Below are 16,027 nucleotides of genomic sequence, written 5' to 3'. Positions count from 1 at the left end.
ATGTTGCCTGGTGTGGAGGGAAGATCTTATGAGGAAAGGCTGAGGGACTTGAGGCTGTTTTCGTTTGAGAGAAGGTTAAGAGGTGACTTAATAGAGACATACAAGATGATCAAAGGATTAGATAGGGTGGACAGTGAGAGCCTTTTTCTTCGGTTGGTGATGGCTGGCACGAGGGGACATAGCTTTAAATTGAGGGGAGATAGATATCAGAGGTAGGTTCTTTACTCAGAGTAGTAAGGGCGTGGAATGCCCTGCCTACAACAGTAGCGGACTCGCCAACATTAAGGGCATTTAAATGGTCATTGGATAAACCTGTGGATGATAATGGAATAGTATAGATGGGCTTTCGATTGGTTTCACAGGTCGGCGCAACATTGAGGGCCGAAGCGCCTGTACTGCGCTGTAGTGTTCTATCTTCTAAGTTTCAATTTTCACACAAGTAGAGAATTTAGAATGTTTCGACTAGCCCTGTAGCAAGCTAATCACAACGATTGTCTTTCGCAAATACAGATTTTAATTCAAAATACAATTTCAGCTCGTAGTAATTTCTTGAAGTTAAGATACACAGTACAAAAGGACTGTGCAAAGCGATTTGCAATGCAAGAGGATAGAACAGATTTTAGAGTATAGGTTGAATTGATTCTAGAATGACTTTCTCATCCTGATACCTAAACTTTTAAGAAGATTACTATCTATAAAGTATTGTCCTCTCTACAGCAGTTATTGGTTTTGACTAATCTATAATTCTTTTAATTTGACTAATGAAACTATCAGTAAAGTTCCACTCGATGAAAAGCTTACTCAGCAAAAATCCTTTCCATGGGGTGATTCAGTGGTTACCATGGACATGGAACTGGATCCCAGCCCAACACAAAGAGTCTTTCTAGCTCGTCCTTGCAAACGTTTGCAGTTTCCTTATCGGATCTTTTCACAAGCAGTCAGCCATTTCTCATTGTTATGGTTGATATATAATAATTTAAAATCTTAGCAATTATGATTTCTTGAAATCATTTCTTCCCTTAACCCCTTTTACCTATAATAAAAAGATTAGTTTCTGTCACCAATCTAACCGCTGGATATGAAGGGGAAAGTTGGCCTGGCCAATCTACCTAACCTGCACATCTTTGGACTGTGGGCGGTGTATTTAAAGCAAAGTCAATAAAACTTCAGATTGTGAGCTACCCAAATATAGGTGCCCTCATCCCTTGAATAAAGATCAAATTAATACACTTTACCCTAAATGGGCAATAATCTGGACATTGCACCATAAGAAAATCACATCGTAGCAACACATTGTTAACCCACTCCACTATTAATACTTTCTTCACAGTTACGTGTGAAAGCTTCAGCAGTTATCATGCAAGGTAAAGCACCAATTCAACCTAAGCACTATGCTTTTCCTCCATAACACTTAGTTTAATCCGACCGTCTAACCACTGATGAAAAGTGTGTAGGATAAAATGTGCTGCCCATTCACTTTTGCATTGCCAAAGACCAAGTATAAGCTGCTTGCACCATTGCTGATCATTACCTTCATTCTACTGATGATTGGGAGACAACTGACAGGACAAGTGGCAAGGTTTGGATTTGAATTTGACTTGTCACATACCGAGGTACAGTGAAAAGTATTGTTCTGCGTACATTCCAGACAGATCGTTCCATACATGAAAAAAACATAGGACATTCATGAATACACAATGTAAATAGGCACAGGCATCGGGTAAGCAAACAGAGTGTAGTACTACTCAATAGAGAAGATTTCCCTAGACAGGTGGTGAAGACAGAGTCAATGGATGGGAGGCAGGCGGGTTTACGTGATGGACTGGGATGTGTTCACAACTCTGTAGTTTCTTACGATCTTGGGCTGAGCAGTTGCCATACCAGGCTGTGATGCAGCCAGATAGGATGTTTCTACGGTGCATTTGCAAAAATTGGTAAGAGTCAAAGTGAACATGCCGAATTTCCTTAGTTCTGAGGAAGTATAGGCACTGTTGTGTTTTCTTGATCGTAGCGCCACGTCGGAGGACCAGGACACATTGTTGGTGATAGAGATAGATAGAGAAATACAGCACAGAACAGGCCCTTCGGCCCACGATGTTGCGCCGAACTTTTGTCCTAGGTTAATCATAGAATTTTGGACAATTTTTCATGGCCAATCCACCCAACCTGCACATCTTTGGACTGTGGGAGGAAACCGGAGTACCCGGAGGAAACCCACGCAGTCACGGGGAGGATGTGCAGACTCCACACAGACAGTGACCCAAGTCGAAATCGAACTTGGGACCCTGGAGCTGTGAAGCAATTGTGCTATCCACAATGCTACCGTGCTGCCCTTAAGATGTGCACACCTAGGAATTTGAAGCCATCAACCATCTCCACCTCGGACTTCCGATGTGAACCGTGGAGTAAGTGGTCACACACAAAGCAGCTCATGCCCAAGGTTACAGAAAAGAGCTCTTTTTTAAAATCAATACAGCATGGAATTTTGATGAAAAGATGGAAGGGAATGTTGGAAGAGTACTTTCCCGCAGGAATGGTATGTCTCTTGGTTACCAGACCCGGCAGAAATAGTGAAAGATTTGGTTGGAGCTGCAGTAAAGACAAAAGCCTCTTCCAGCATGCAGGCGGGGGAAGGGCGAGCTTAAAGGCTTCAGGCTGACTTGAGGGCCTTTATTAAGGCTGAATTCCAGCAGCAGAGGGAACAACTGTGAAAAGATCTCGCCAAGGCCATTGAAGAAGCGGTGACGAGACTTCTGGTGGCGGCCATGGAGTAGGAGGTCGCACATTCGGCAGCTCCCGTCTGGAACAGACTCTCGGACCTTTTTCAGGGGTTTCCACGGACGTTTTGGGGCAGATTGGTGAAGCGAACACTGCCAAAAGGATTCTCCCTCTGTTGTATGGATAGCTGGACCAGGAGTGGCCGGGTGAAGTGTTTAAGTCCCAGCAGACAGAAGCGCGCGGAGCGGGCGCCGAGGCACGGCATGGCGGCCGGTATAGACCAGGGTCATGGGCGCAGTGAGCATAGGAGCAACAGGGGTTCCTTAGGGGCTGCATTGCTGATCTAAAAAAGGACATGCTGGCCCCGATGAAGGCATCAATAAACCAAATTATCCCAACTCAGGCAACACAAGGGAAAGCGATTAAGGAGATGGAGAAGCTGTAAAACCACGAGGACGAGTTGATTGTATTGGCCCTAAGGTGGAGATGCAGGATGACCTCCACAAGAAGTGGCAGGAGAGGCTGGAGGACCTAGAAAACAGGTCCAAGGGACAGAACTTGAGAATTGTGGGCCTCGCTAAAGGTGTGGAGGGGTCGGATGCAGGAGCATTGGTGTCCAAGATGCTGGAGATGCTGATAGGGATGGTGGTATTCCCTCGACCCCTGGAGCTGGACGGGGCGCACAGAGCCCTCGCAAGGAAGCCCAAGACGAATGAACCGCCGAGGACCAAAAAAGAACGGAGCAGCAGGTGGGAGAACAGCGTGATACGCATTTACCAGGACCTGGGCGCGGTGCTGGCCAAGAGGCATGCTGGATTCAATCGGGTGAAGGCGACCCTCTTCAGCAAGGGTGTGAAATTTGGGATGCTACACCCAGTGAGACTATGAGTCATGTACAAGGAACGGCATCACTATTTTGAGACGCCGGACGAGGCGTGGTCATTCGTCAAACAAGAAAAGCTGGACTCGAATTAAAGGACAGTTGAGCTTTGTTGGAATGTGGCGGTGGGTAACACGGTACCGTTTCCAATACAAGATTGTATACATGTTGGGTGCGTGAAAGGACTGTGGTGGTGGCTGAAGGGTGCAGTATTTTCGGCAAAGTTGAGATACGGAGGGGGGAGGGGGCCCTGTACTTAGTGCGAATTTTCAGGAAGTTGGAGCCTTGGTTCAAAAAGTGTCTCCTCACGGGGCAATGTTAGTGTCTTCTGTTGATTTTTTGTTTCGTATTACTATTTACTCACTGGGGTTGGAGAGGTAGAACATAGAACATAGAACAGTACAGCACAGAACAGGCCCTTCGGCCCTCAATGTTGTGCCGAGCCATGATCACCCTACTCAAACCCACCCGATACCCGTAACCCAACAACCCCCCCTTAACCTTATATTTATTAGGACACTACGGGCAATTTAGCATGGCCAATCCACCTAACCCGCACATCTTTGGACTGTGGGAGGAAACCGGAGCACCCGGAGGAAACCCACGCACACAGGGGGAGGACGTGCAGACTCCACACAGACAGTGACCCAGCCGGGAATCGAACCTGGGACCCTGGAGCTGTGAAGCATGTATGCTAACCACCATGCTACCCTGCTGCCCCTAAACTAAAGGTAGTTTAATTGGTTTACTCAGGCTGGGTTTGTTAAAGGCAGACAACTGAACAGCAATGTCCGGAGACTTTTGAATATTATTATGATGCCCTCAGAGGGAGGGGAGGCGGAAGTGGTAACAGCGATGGACGCAGAGAAAGCCTTTGACCGGGTGGAGTGGAAGTACCACTGGCAAATGGTGGGGAGGTTCGGGTTTGGTGGGGGCTTTATTTGCTGGGTGAAATTGCTGTACCAGGCACCTGTAGCAAGTGCATGTACAAACCGGCTGAGGTCGGGGTACTTCGAGCTTTACCAGGGAACGAGGCAGGGGTGCCCCCTCTCCCCATTACTATTTGGTTTGCTACTAGCTATAGAACCACTAGATATGGCGCTGAGAGCCTCGAGGAACTGGCGGGCACTGGTTTGGGGGTGTGGGGGGCAACATCAGGTCTCGCTATACGCGGATGCTTTGCTCCTGTACATTTCGGACCCTGTGGAGGGTGTGGGGGAGGTTCTGCGGATCCTGAGGGATTTTGGTAGTTTTTCAGGGTACAAACTGAACATAGGAAAGAGTTGTTTGTGATCCAGGTCAAGGGGCAGGAGGGGAGACTGAAAGAGCTGCCGCTCAGGATGGAAGAGAAAAGTTTTCATTACCTGGGTATACAGGTGGCCAGGAAATGGGATGTCCTGCACAGGCTCAACCTGACCCGGTTGGTGGAGCAAATGGAAAGGGACTTTAAAAGGTGGGACGTGCTCCCGTTGGCAGGGAGGGTGCAGACCGTGAAAATGACTATGACTGTTCTCCCTAGATTTTTGTTCGTCTTTCAGTGCTCCCCACCTTCATCCCCAAGGCCTTTTTTAAGTGGGTGAGTAGGATCATTACGGGCTTTGTTTGGGGGGGAGTGGGGCACTGCGGATCAGTGGACAGTGGAGGGGGTACAAGAGGTGGAGGGAGCGTCGGTCTGGACCCTGATATCCAACAATCAGAGGTTTGTCCCGGATAGGATGGATGGTGGGTTCCAGAGCTGGCAGAGGGCAGGCATCAGAAGGATGGGAGATCTGTTCATAGACGGAAGCTTTCCCAGTTTGAAGGCACTAGAGGACAAATTTAATCTACCGCCAGGAAACGTCTTTAAATATCTGCAAGTATGAGCCTTCCTGGAAAAACAGGTAGTGGCCTTTCCGACACTGCCACCACTGAGGATAGAGGACAAGGTGGTCTCCGGCACCTAGGTGGGGGAGGGGAGGGTGTCAAATATCTACCAGGAACTACAGGAGGCGGAGGAAACCCCGGTGGAGGAGCTCAAGGGCAAGTGGGAGGAGGAGCTAGGTGAGGAGTTGGAAGCGGGTCTGTGGGCAGAGGTCCTGGGCAGAGTTAATTCCTCCTCATCATGTGCCAGGCTCAGTCTAATTCAATTTAAGGTGGTCCACCAGACATACATGACAGCAGCGAGAATGAGCAAGTTTTTTTAGGGTGGAAGACAGTTGCATGAGGTGCAAGGGCAGCCCTGCAAACCATGTCTCATGTTTTGGGCATGCCCGGAGCTTAAGAGTGTTCTGGCAAGGGTTCGCGAGGGCAATGTCCAAGGTGCTTAACACACGGGTGGTGCCGAGTCCAGAGATAGCGATCTTTGGACTGTCAGAAGACCCGGGAGTTCAGGGGGCGAAAGAGACCGACGTCTTGGCCTTTGCCTCCATAGTAGCCCAGAGACGGATTTTATTAATGTGGAGGGACTTGAACCCCCCCCCCCCCCCCCCCAAAGTGTAGAGTCTTGGGTTACCGACATAGACATGGCTGGGTTTCTCAGCCTCGAGAAAATAAAGTTTGCCTTAAGAGGGTCTACACTAGGGTTCTCTTGGAGGTGGCAGCCGTTCGTCTACTTTCTCGGGGAAAATTAAAATGTCAGCAACAGCAGCAATCCGTGGATTGGGGGGGGGGCGTGAGTGCTTCATTGGGATGGTGTGGGAAGACTGGGTCGCGTGGGATAATGTCTATTTAATTGTTATCGTATATTCTCTTTTTGCACTATGTTAATGTTCACTCTAGTTTGTTTTGTTATTATGGTTACTACTGTTTTATTATAAAAAATTCTGCAAAACCTTAATAAAAATATTTTTAAAAAAAAACATCACCACTGAAGGAGCCAGGGGTGTGTACGGTATTTTGCTTCCTGAAGACAATGAGCAGCTCTTTAGTTTTGCTGACTGTTATGGGCCAGGGTTTAGAGAACCCCAAAGTGTATCATGGAGTTCATCTGACCCAAACTTGTAATAGATTGTGGTTATGGGGAGCACACGGGCCTACTTTACAGGTGTGATGCAACAGAGAACTAAAAGTATGTTTAAACAAAAACACACCGTTTATTTTATGAATCCCATTAACATTTTTAAACACACAGTAAACATCTTAGCAACCATCAACTAAAACACTCTTCCCCCCCCCCAAAAAAAGAATACAGTACTCTATAAGTAACCCTTAATCTTGCCGTACAACATCCATAAGACAAAAGACCCTTTTTAACAGAGATCAGGTTTAAATTCACTACAGAGAGCAGTTATCATTTTGAAATCCTCAAATGATCTGGAGACAGTCTTTAGATTGCAGAGACAAATCCTTATACAGCTGTTTGCTTTGCCTGCAGCTATCCAGCTCTCAAAACAAAACTAAAACACTGTAGCTGCTTGCTCAAAAACGAAAGTGAAAGACAGATAGCCCAGCTCCACCCACTCTGACATCACTGCAGTTACCTGACAAACATCTATATCTTAAAGGTACACCCACCACAGCTATTCGATAAACACCCATTTCTTAAAGGTACTCGCATGACATGGCATTGAGGGAGAGATTGTTGTCTTTACACCACGCCACTAGGTTCTCTATCTCCCTCCTGTACTCTGACTCATCATTGTTCAAGATCCGACCCACTATGGTCATGTCATCAGCAACCTAGTAGATGGAGTTGGAGCAAAAGGTTAAAGAATGGAGCAAGACTGAGCTTGGTTCCTATTGGTGAAGGCACTTGCATACATTTTAACTGTAGTTTGTATACACCAATGCAGATCCCACTGTTTGAAGTATGGAAGGTTCATGTCCGTTGCCAGGCAGCTTAAATTGGGCTTTGAACTTGCTGCCTTTTGGTGGAGTGTGTGTGTGAACACGGAGCTGTGTTAGCCTCTCTGGTTGCATAGGTCAATCATAAATCAGTTGCTGCTCCAGGTACCCTTCCAGCAGGTTTGGCCCCCTGGCTATCCGAGAATATGGGCCAATTGAGTTTGTTAATACTGTGCAACATCTAAACTGCAAGGTGTCAAAACTGTTGCCGGAAAGTCACTGTGCATTTTCTGAGGTGTTTTTTCTTCAGTCCACTGTACACTGACAACTATCTGTGTTGTCAAGCAAACTCTGAAGGCTGCAATGCCTCTCTCCAGCTTGAGTGCTGGTTGGATCCAAGCGAGATCACGGAGTATCTTTAAAACTGAGATAGATGGGTTCTTGATTAATAAAGGGCTCAGCTATTATGAAGAGAAGGCAGGAGAATGGGATGAGAAAAACATCAGCCATGATTGAATAGCGGAACAGATGCATGGGCCAAGTGGTCTAAGCCTGCTCCCATGTCTTTTGGATAAAATTATACATTGAAGGCCAAATGATGGCACCCAATTACACCTTTCACATCCCTGCATTATCGACATCCCAGAAAACAGAGTTTGCCCATGAACACATCCTTGAAAAAAAATACTCTTGGAATGCAGGTTAGAGCAGCAAGGCATTAAAAATTAAGTATGCAGTGTGGCACTGGAGCCACATATAGTATCAGACGGGTTAGAGGTGGCAAGTTTCTTTCCCTTAGTATTCAAATTAAATTTTCCAAGACACTCCAACGTTCCAGATTAAAGTTTCTGACCCCAACTTGCGAATGACCTGATTGAATTCAATTTCATAATTTGCTGTGGTGAGATATAGAACATAGAACAGTACAACACAGAACAGGCCCTTCGTCCCTCAATGTTGTGCCGAGCCATGATCACCCCACTCAAACCCACGTATCTACCCTATACCCGTAACCCAACAACCCCCCCCCATTAACCTTACTTTTTTTAGGACACTACGGGCAATTTAGCATGGCCAATCCACCTAACCCGCACATCTTTGGACTGTGGGAGGAAACCGGAGCACCCGGAGGAAACCCACGCACACAGGGGGAGGACGTGCAGACTCCACACAGACAGTGACCCAGCCGGGAATCGAACCTGGGACTCTGGAGCTGTGAAGCATTTATGCTAACCACCATGCTACCCTGCTGCCCCTGATCTGAAGATCTGAAGTAAATGACCTTTGGGTTACATTCAAAGCCATAACAACTCAATCAAATCTAAAATTAATCCCTCAACCCTGATAATATCCTAGTGAATATGATAGCACCTTTTCATTGCTTTAAATCCATAAATATGCACATTAACAAAGGAGAGCGAAAAATCAAACATAGGAAAACTATGTTTCTCTCAGACCCAAATTGACGAGTTAGAATTTTTCTCTCCATAAGACATAGAAGCAGAGTTAAGCCACTCGGCCCATCGAGTCTGCTCTGCCATTCAATAATGGCTGATATTTTTCTCATCCCCATTCTCCTGCCTTCTCCCATAACCCCTGATCCACTTATTGATCAAGAACCTATCTATCTCTGTGTGAGATAAAGACACTCAGTGATTTGGCCTCCACAGCCTTCTGCAGCAAAGAGTTCCACAGATTCACCAACGGCTGGCTGAAGAAATGCCTTTGAATCTCTGTTTTGAAGGGTCATCCCTTTAGTCTGAGATTGTCCACTCTATCCAGGTCTCCCAGTATCCTGTACGTTTCAATAAGATCCCCCCTCATCTTCTAAACTTCAACAAGTACAGACCCAGAGTTCTCAACCGTTCCCCATATGACAAGCTCCATTCCAGGAATCATTCTTGTGAACCTCCTCTGGACCATTTCCAAGGTCAGCACATCCCTCCTTAGATACGGGGCCCAAACTGCTCACAATACTCCAAATGGCTTTAACCAGAGCCTTATACAGCCTAAGAAGTACATCCCTGGGCGTGTCTAGCCCTCTTGACATGAATGCTAACGTTGCATTTGCCTTCCTAACTGCCAACTGAACCCGCACGTTAACCTCAAGAGAATGTTGAACAAGGACTCCCATCCCCTTTGTGCTTCTGATTTCCTAAACATTTATCCATTTAGAAAATAGTCTATGCCTCCATTCATCCTTCCAAAGTGCACAACCTCACACTTTTACACATTGTATTCCAGCACGGTACCACAGTGGGGGCAGCACGGTCGGACAGTGGCTGGTACTGTGGCTTCACAGCAGGTTTGATTCCCTGCTGGGTCACTGTCTGTGTGGAGTCTGCATGTTCTCCCCGTTTCTGCATGGGTTTTCTTTGGGTGCTCCGGTTTCCTCCCACAGTCCAAAGGCATGCGTGCAAGTTAGGCGGATTAGCCATGCTATATTGCCCTTAGTGACCAAAAAAGGTTAGGAAGGGTTATTGGATTATGGGGATAGGGTGGAAGTGAGGGCTTAAGTGGGTCAGTGCAGACTCGATGGGCCGAATGGCCTCCTTCAGCACTGTATGTTCTATCTGCCATTCTTTGCTCACTCTCCCTGCCTGCCCAAGTCCTTCTGCAGCCCCCCTGCTTCCTCTATACTACCTTTCCCTCCATAGGTCTTTGAATCATCTGTAAACTTAGCAACAGTGCCTTTCAGTTCCTTCTTCCAGATCATTAATGTATATTATGAAAAGTTGTGGTCCCAGCACAAACCCCTGAGGCACACCACCTGCCATCTGAAAAATACCCCTTTATCCCCACTCTCTGCCTTCTGCCAGTCAGCCAATCCTCTATCCATGCCAGGATATCACCCATAACACCATGGGCTCTTAACTGATTTAACAGTCTCCTATGCGACACCTTGTCAATTTGCTACTCTGCAAAGTACAGGCCTTCTATTGTTTTTAGGCAATAAACTTTGTTTTGTAACTCCAACTGATCCTATCTAGTCATTTTACTTCAGCATCTGCAGTTCGATACCAACTGCTTTTGGTCTGTTTCGGCTTTAACTCGGGATATTCCTTTTACACAAATTTGGGATTTACCAGATGGGTCCAATCCATCACCATTTTCTCAGTTTTATTTGCATCTCTGTCCTCTCCTGCTCAATATTTGATGGCCTCAGGCCAGTGAACAAGATTTTATGCTCGGAAGATACTTGTATAACTTTCAGCAGCAAATATAGGAGTTAAAAGAGGTGAAACATTATTTTGCTGTGGATCAATTCTAATGTTTTGATGTGCATAACTTAGGAAAATGCTGTTGCTCTGTTCAAGTCTTCCAAAAGAAACTAGTTGCCACATGGCCATAAAATATCAAAATGGATTATACAACGAATCAGTAGACGGCAGCTAAACCAGTAGTAAGAAGAACAATTTTACTATTTTTTTCCACTTTTAGAGTGTGAAATGGAGAGGGACAAAAGAATAGCACATTTCATACTTGATTAACTGTGGTAGCTGGGAAAGGGAAATCATAGGCAGTGGTTGAGATGAGTAGTATAGATTCACTGAAGTTAGGAGTTAGAAAAGCACATGAGAGAAGGGGATTGAGGATTATGCTGATAGTTAGAGCAGCAAGGATGGGAGGCGGCTTAAGTGGCGAATAAACTGGTTGCATATTCTTTGAACTAGAAAGCACATTTTTAAAATATAAATTTAGAGTACCCAATTCATTTTTTCCAATTAAGGTGCAATTTAGCATGGCCAATCCACCTACCCTGCACATCTTTGGGTTGTGGGGGCGAAACCCACACAAACATGGGGAGAATTTGCAAACTCCACACAGACAGTGACCCAGAGCCGAGACCGAACCTGGGACCTCAGCGCCGTGAGGTAGCAGTGCTAACCACTGCGCCACCGTGCTGCCCGAACGTACATTTTTCACAACAGTGGTTGCAAGCATAAAAATAACTTTGGAAGACAGAATTGCATGCCAAGCATTTATTCAAGTCAGGAAACACTAGTTTTCGGAGAGTAACCAATGAGGAAGGCAAATGGCAGTAAGTCTGTATTGCAAGGGAATTAGAGTATAGGAATAAAGAAATCCTGCTACAATTGCACAGTGTTTTGGTGAAACCACATTTGCAGTGTGCAGTGTTTTGGTCTCCACATCTAGGAAAGTATATTGGAAACGGTGCAGTGGAAGTTCACTAAACTGGTCCCTGGGACTAGAGGGTTGTCCTATGAGGACAGATTTTGTAAATTGGGCCGATATTCCTTGGAGTTTTGAAGTGAGAGTTGATTCCATCAAAACATGCAAGATCTGGAAGGGCCTCGATCGCAGGTGAGTGACTGTTTCCGATGGTTGGGCAATCTAATAGACGGAAGCACAATCTCAGGATAAGGAATTGATCATTTAGGATCGAGATGAGGAGAAACTACTTCACTCAAATGGTTGTGAATCTTTGGAATTATCTACCCGAGTTGTGGATACTCCATCATTGAATACATTTAAAACTTGGATAGGTAGAATTTTGGTCTCTCAAAGAATCAAGGATTATGGGGAGCAGGCAGGAAAAGTTGAGTTGAAATCCAAGATCAATCTGGATTGTACTGAACAACAGAGCATGCTTGATGGGCGAGTAGTCTACTCCTGCTCCTATTTCTCACGTTCTTCGGAGACTTGTCCAGCAAATTTTAGAATTTGCAACCTAGTAGCAAAAAGCTTTCTTGCAATAAGAGGAGGTTCAAAAAATAAATATATTAAAAGTGTGGATAAAAACAACAGTTATCGGGGACAGTAATACCATGCCATTCCATATTGCTGAAACATATTCTAAAAACATGAAGTCCCCGATGTGGACATTAAAATTAGGGTACCACCACACAGCTATGCTCTATTTAGTAAGAAAAACATACCTGTTCTGCACTTGACTAGCTGCATATTGCATGTAATTCTTCTTTTCTTGAAGCTTGGCCATTAACGTCTCAATAATTACTTTTTGATTTTGAAATGCTTCTTCTAAAAATTGGTATCTGCAAAGCAAATGAAACTCGGGTGAATTTCACAAAATCACGAGTGGAAGCAATCATACCCTTATGTTCTCAGTCAAAAAGTTTAATCAGCAAAAATCTTCCACCTCCTTTATTGTGGTCCTGCATGCGTCTCAAGTGACACAACATTTGGTTTGAATGCTTAAAAATGTTTTTATAGTGGGGAAAATATTAATTCTAGACTGGCAAGGAATAAATTAGTTATTCTGTGACCGTGGCTATATAAAGAATAAGTTTACATCCAAATAGCACCTTTCAAACTCAAAATGTGTTTCACAGCTAATGACAGTCATTATTAAAATGTAAACAAAACCGGTGCCATTATGTACATTGCAATCTCCCACAAATAGATGAATTATCATATATTCTGTTTTAGTGGCTTAAGGAAAAGGATAAATGTTGATAAGGATGTCAGAACACCCTTACCCACTCACCCCACTGCTCCTTTCTTTAAATAGTGCAGCAGAATTTTTTTTACATCTGCCCGAAAGAACAGACGGATCTTTGGTTTAGCATTTCGCTTGAAAGATGGCACTATCTCAGTAGTGTAATGCAGTGTAAAAGTACATAGCTCACAACATGCTTAACTACCAATAATCAAATACCCACCCCATTAAACAAATGGTAGATGTTTGTCCTCTAAGAGATCACCCAGTTATTAAGTTACATGTAGTCAAAAATCTTTAAAAGTCAATGCTATGGGTGAAATTCTATTAATAGTAACTCCCATGAGCATACATTACAACAGTATATCTAGAGTTAAACAGGATGTTTACATTGTTAAAATTTATACAAACTGTGCTAACTGATGTACAGACAAATTGCTTGAATTTTAACGAATTTATTTACTTCACTTGTTTAGGTTGAGTGTCACTGGCAAGGCAGTTTTTGCTGTGCATTCCTTGATGCCCCTGTGGCATAAACAGCCAACCATAAAATGTAGGACTGCAGCCAAAGCAAATAGAGGTAAGAGGTAAGCAGGTATCTTCCCTCAAGGACAGTGAACCTGTAGGGTTTTAGCAACAATCTGGTAGGTTTCATGGCCAGCTGTTCTGGTGTCCATGGACCTCTAACATTTACATTAGCACCATTTATATTTATCAAGTTTGGTCAAATTATAAAAATGTTACCCTCTCAATTTCCGTGCTTCACGTTCAGAGTGAGGGAGACACGGCGTTGATCCCAACAGTGCCGCAACAGAAAGTGACTCCTTACAAAACAACGGCAAAAGTTTTCTATCAGGTAATTTCCGAATGGATTCATTGGTATTTGCTAAAAATGCCAAATAACCAAGGCTGAAGGATCCTTTACAAGGCTGCACTGATTTGTAATTCACTGGAGAAGATCAATGGCTGCTGTGTGACTTACCCAATATTTTAGCTCGAGGGTGCTACATTTGCATATTTTTCTCACTCGGGTTGGTAAGCAAATTTCACAAAGAATAGGTTTGGTACAATCAACTGAATTTCAAACAAAAAGTTGACATTTTAATGGAAGGAAACAATTGCTGAGCAAAAGTACATCACAGCAATAAACAAAGTCAAAATAAGAGTAATAAAAATAATCAGTGTGAGAGGGCCAATGCACGTGGATCAGTGAGTGTGTTTGTGTGTGCGCGTCAGCGTGTGGTGGCAAGATAGAGTAAGAAACTGGAGGCTTGGGCGCAAGGCAGATTCACATGCGCCCTCTCACTCTATTCCACGCCCATGTGTTCACCCACGTGTTCACGTGGCCCTCCAGAGGGCCAGATGTTCCGGGCTCCTGCCTCGCAGTTGCTTTGCTTCCATTGGCTCAGCAACCCTCAGCACACTGGTTCTCTCCCTCATTTGCTGCCGATAGGCTCACCAGTCTGCCTATCAGAAGCAAAATCGAGAGAAATGACCTGTGATTGAAAAAGCAAGCTCCAAAAATAATCTTTCATTGAAACTCACCTCTTGACTGGGATTTTGAAAACTGGTTCCAGAGGCCGCTTGGAGGGGCTTCACGTACCACATCTTGCCTTAGGATAAGCCTGACCGAGACAGACCACCATGCCGCATAACTAAAATATTGGTCTTTGCACAAACAAGTACTTTTGACCGAGAAACTGGTTCGGGAAAACTGGACTCATCACCAAATGATTCCATACCTCAATATTCAGTCATAACTTCAATTTGGAGTTATAGTCAGAACAGCACAGAAAGCCATTCACCCCATCAAAAAGATGCTGGCTCTCCACAGAGTAATCCAGTCAGTTGCATTTCCCCCATTTTGAATTCAGGATGTTCACTTCCACAACCCTCATAAGCAGCAAGTTACAGGTCATTACCGCTCGCTGCATGAAAAAAGCTCTTCCTCACATCCCCCCTCACCCCTGTATCTCTTACCCAAAACCATAATCTGGGTCCCCTGGGTCCTTGTATCATCAGTTAATGAGAACAGTTTTTTTTTGTTTACCTTGTCTAAATCAGTCAGAATCTTGTACACCTCTATCAAATTTCTCTTAACCCCCTTTGTTCCAGGAGAACAATCCCAGCTTCCTGAACCTAATCTTGCAGCTAAATTCCATCATCTCTGGATAAATATCTGGTAAATCCATTCTCATAAATCTCCTTTCCTAAAACATGGTGAGCAGATAACTAAAGCAACTTTAGTTATAGCCTAAGCAGGGCTTTATAAAGATTCATGATAACTTCCCAGTTTTTGTACTCATTGGCTTAGATCTTAGTCAGCCACAAAGCCGGGTGTTCGCCGCTGGCCTGACGTGAACTTTCCTGTAGACGGCAGCAGGAATTTGTTCTCCTGGATGCAAATTGGATTTAATGAAGGGAGCAGAGACCCATCAGTGCACAGTTTTATGAACAAAGACTCACCATTTTGTTTTTATTGATTCAAAGGATGGCTAGGCCAGTATTTGTGCCCATCCTGAATTACCCGAGAAGTTGGTGGTGAGCTGCTGCCTTAAACCTCTGCAATTCATTTACTGTAGGTACACCGAGTACTGTTAGAGAGGGAATTCTAGGATGCTGACCCAGTAACAATGAAGGAACAAAGATATATTTCCAAGTCAGGATGGGGAAACCTTGAGATGTTGGTGTTCCCATATACCTGCTGTCCTTATCTTTCTAGATGGTAGTGACGGAAGGTGCTGTCTAAGGAGCCTCGATGATCATAGATCATAGAATTTACAGTGCAGAAGGGGGCCATTCAGCCCGTCGGGTCTGCACCGGCTCTTGGAAAGAGCACTCACTTAAGCCCACATCTCCACCCTATCCCTGCAGCCCAGTAATCCCACCTAACCCAAGGACAATGTAGCATGGCCAATCCACCTAACCCTGCACATCTTTGGACTGAGGGAGGAAACCGAAGGAACCCCACGCAGACATGGGGAGAACGTGCAGACTCCGCACCGACAGTGACCCAAGCCGGGAATCAAACCTGGGACTCTGAAGCTGAGAAGCAACGGTGCTAACCACTATGCTACCGTGCTGCCCACGAGTTCCTGCAGTGCATTTTGTAGATGGCACTCACTGCTGCTACCATGTCCCTTTGGAGGGATATGGATGTTTGTGGATGAGGTACCAATCAAGTGTCCTGCTTTGTCCTGGAAAAGGTCAGACGCCTTGAGAGTTGTCAGAGCTGCACTCAGTCC

At 45.0% G+C, this 16,027-nt stretch overlaps 1 protein-coding gene across 2 annotated transcripts in view; it reads right to left on the bottom strand.

The window, feature by feature from the left end:
* Window positions 1-16,027, bottom strand: part of trim33 (tripartite motif containing 33) — a 242,703-nt gene that overhangs the window by 57,983 nt on the left and 168,693 nt on the right. For both annotated transcript variants that reach the window (XM_038820775.1, XM_038820776.1), the window contains exon 5: window positions 12,262-12,378. In XM_038820775.1, the coding sequence (XP_038676703.1) occupies window positions 12,262-12,378 (117 nt within the window). The remainder of the gene's footprint in view (window positions 1-12,261; window positions 12,379-16,027) is intronic.

This window comes from Scyliorhinus canicula, chromosome 15, assembly GCF_902713615.1.
Source record: "Scyliorhinus canicula chromosome 15, sScyCan1.1, whole genome shotgun sequence".
NCBI lineage: Eukaryota > Metazoa > Chordata > Chondrichthyes > Carcharhiniformes > Scyliorhinidae > Scyliorhinus > Scyliorhinus canicula.
The sequence above is the reverse complement of the archived record's forward strand: the minus strand, read 5'-3'. Positions and strand labels throughout refer to the sequence as shown.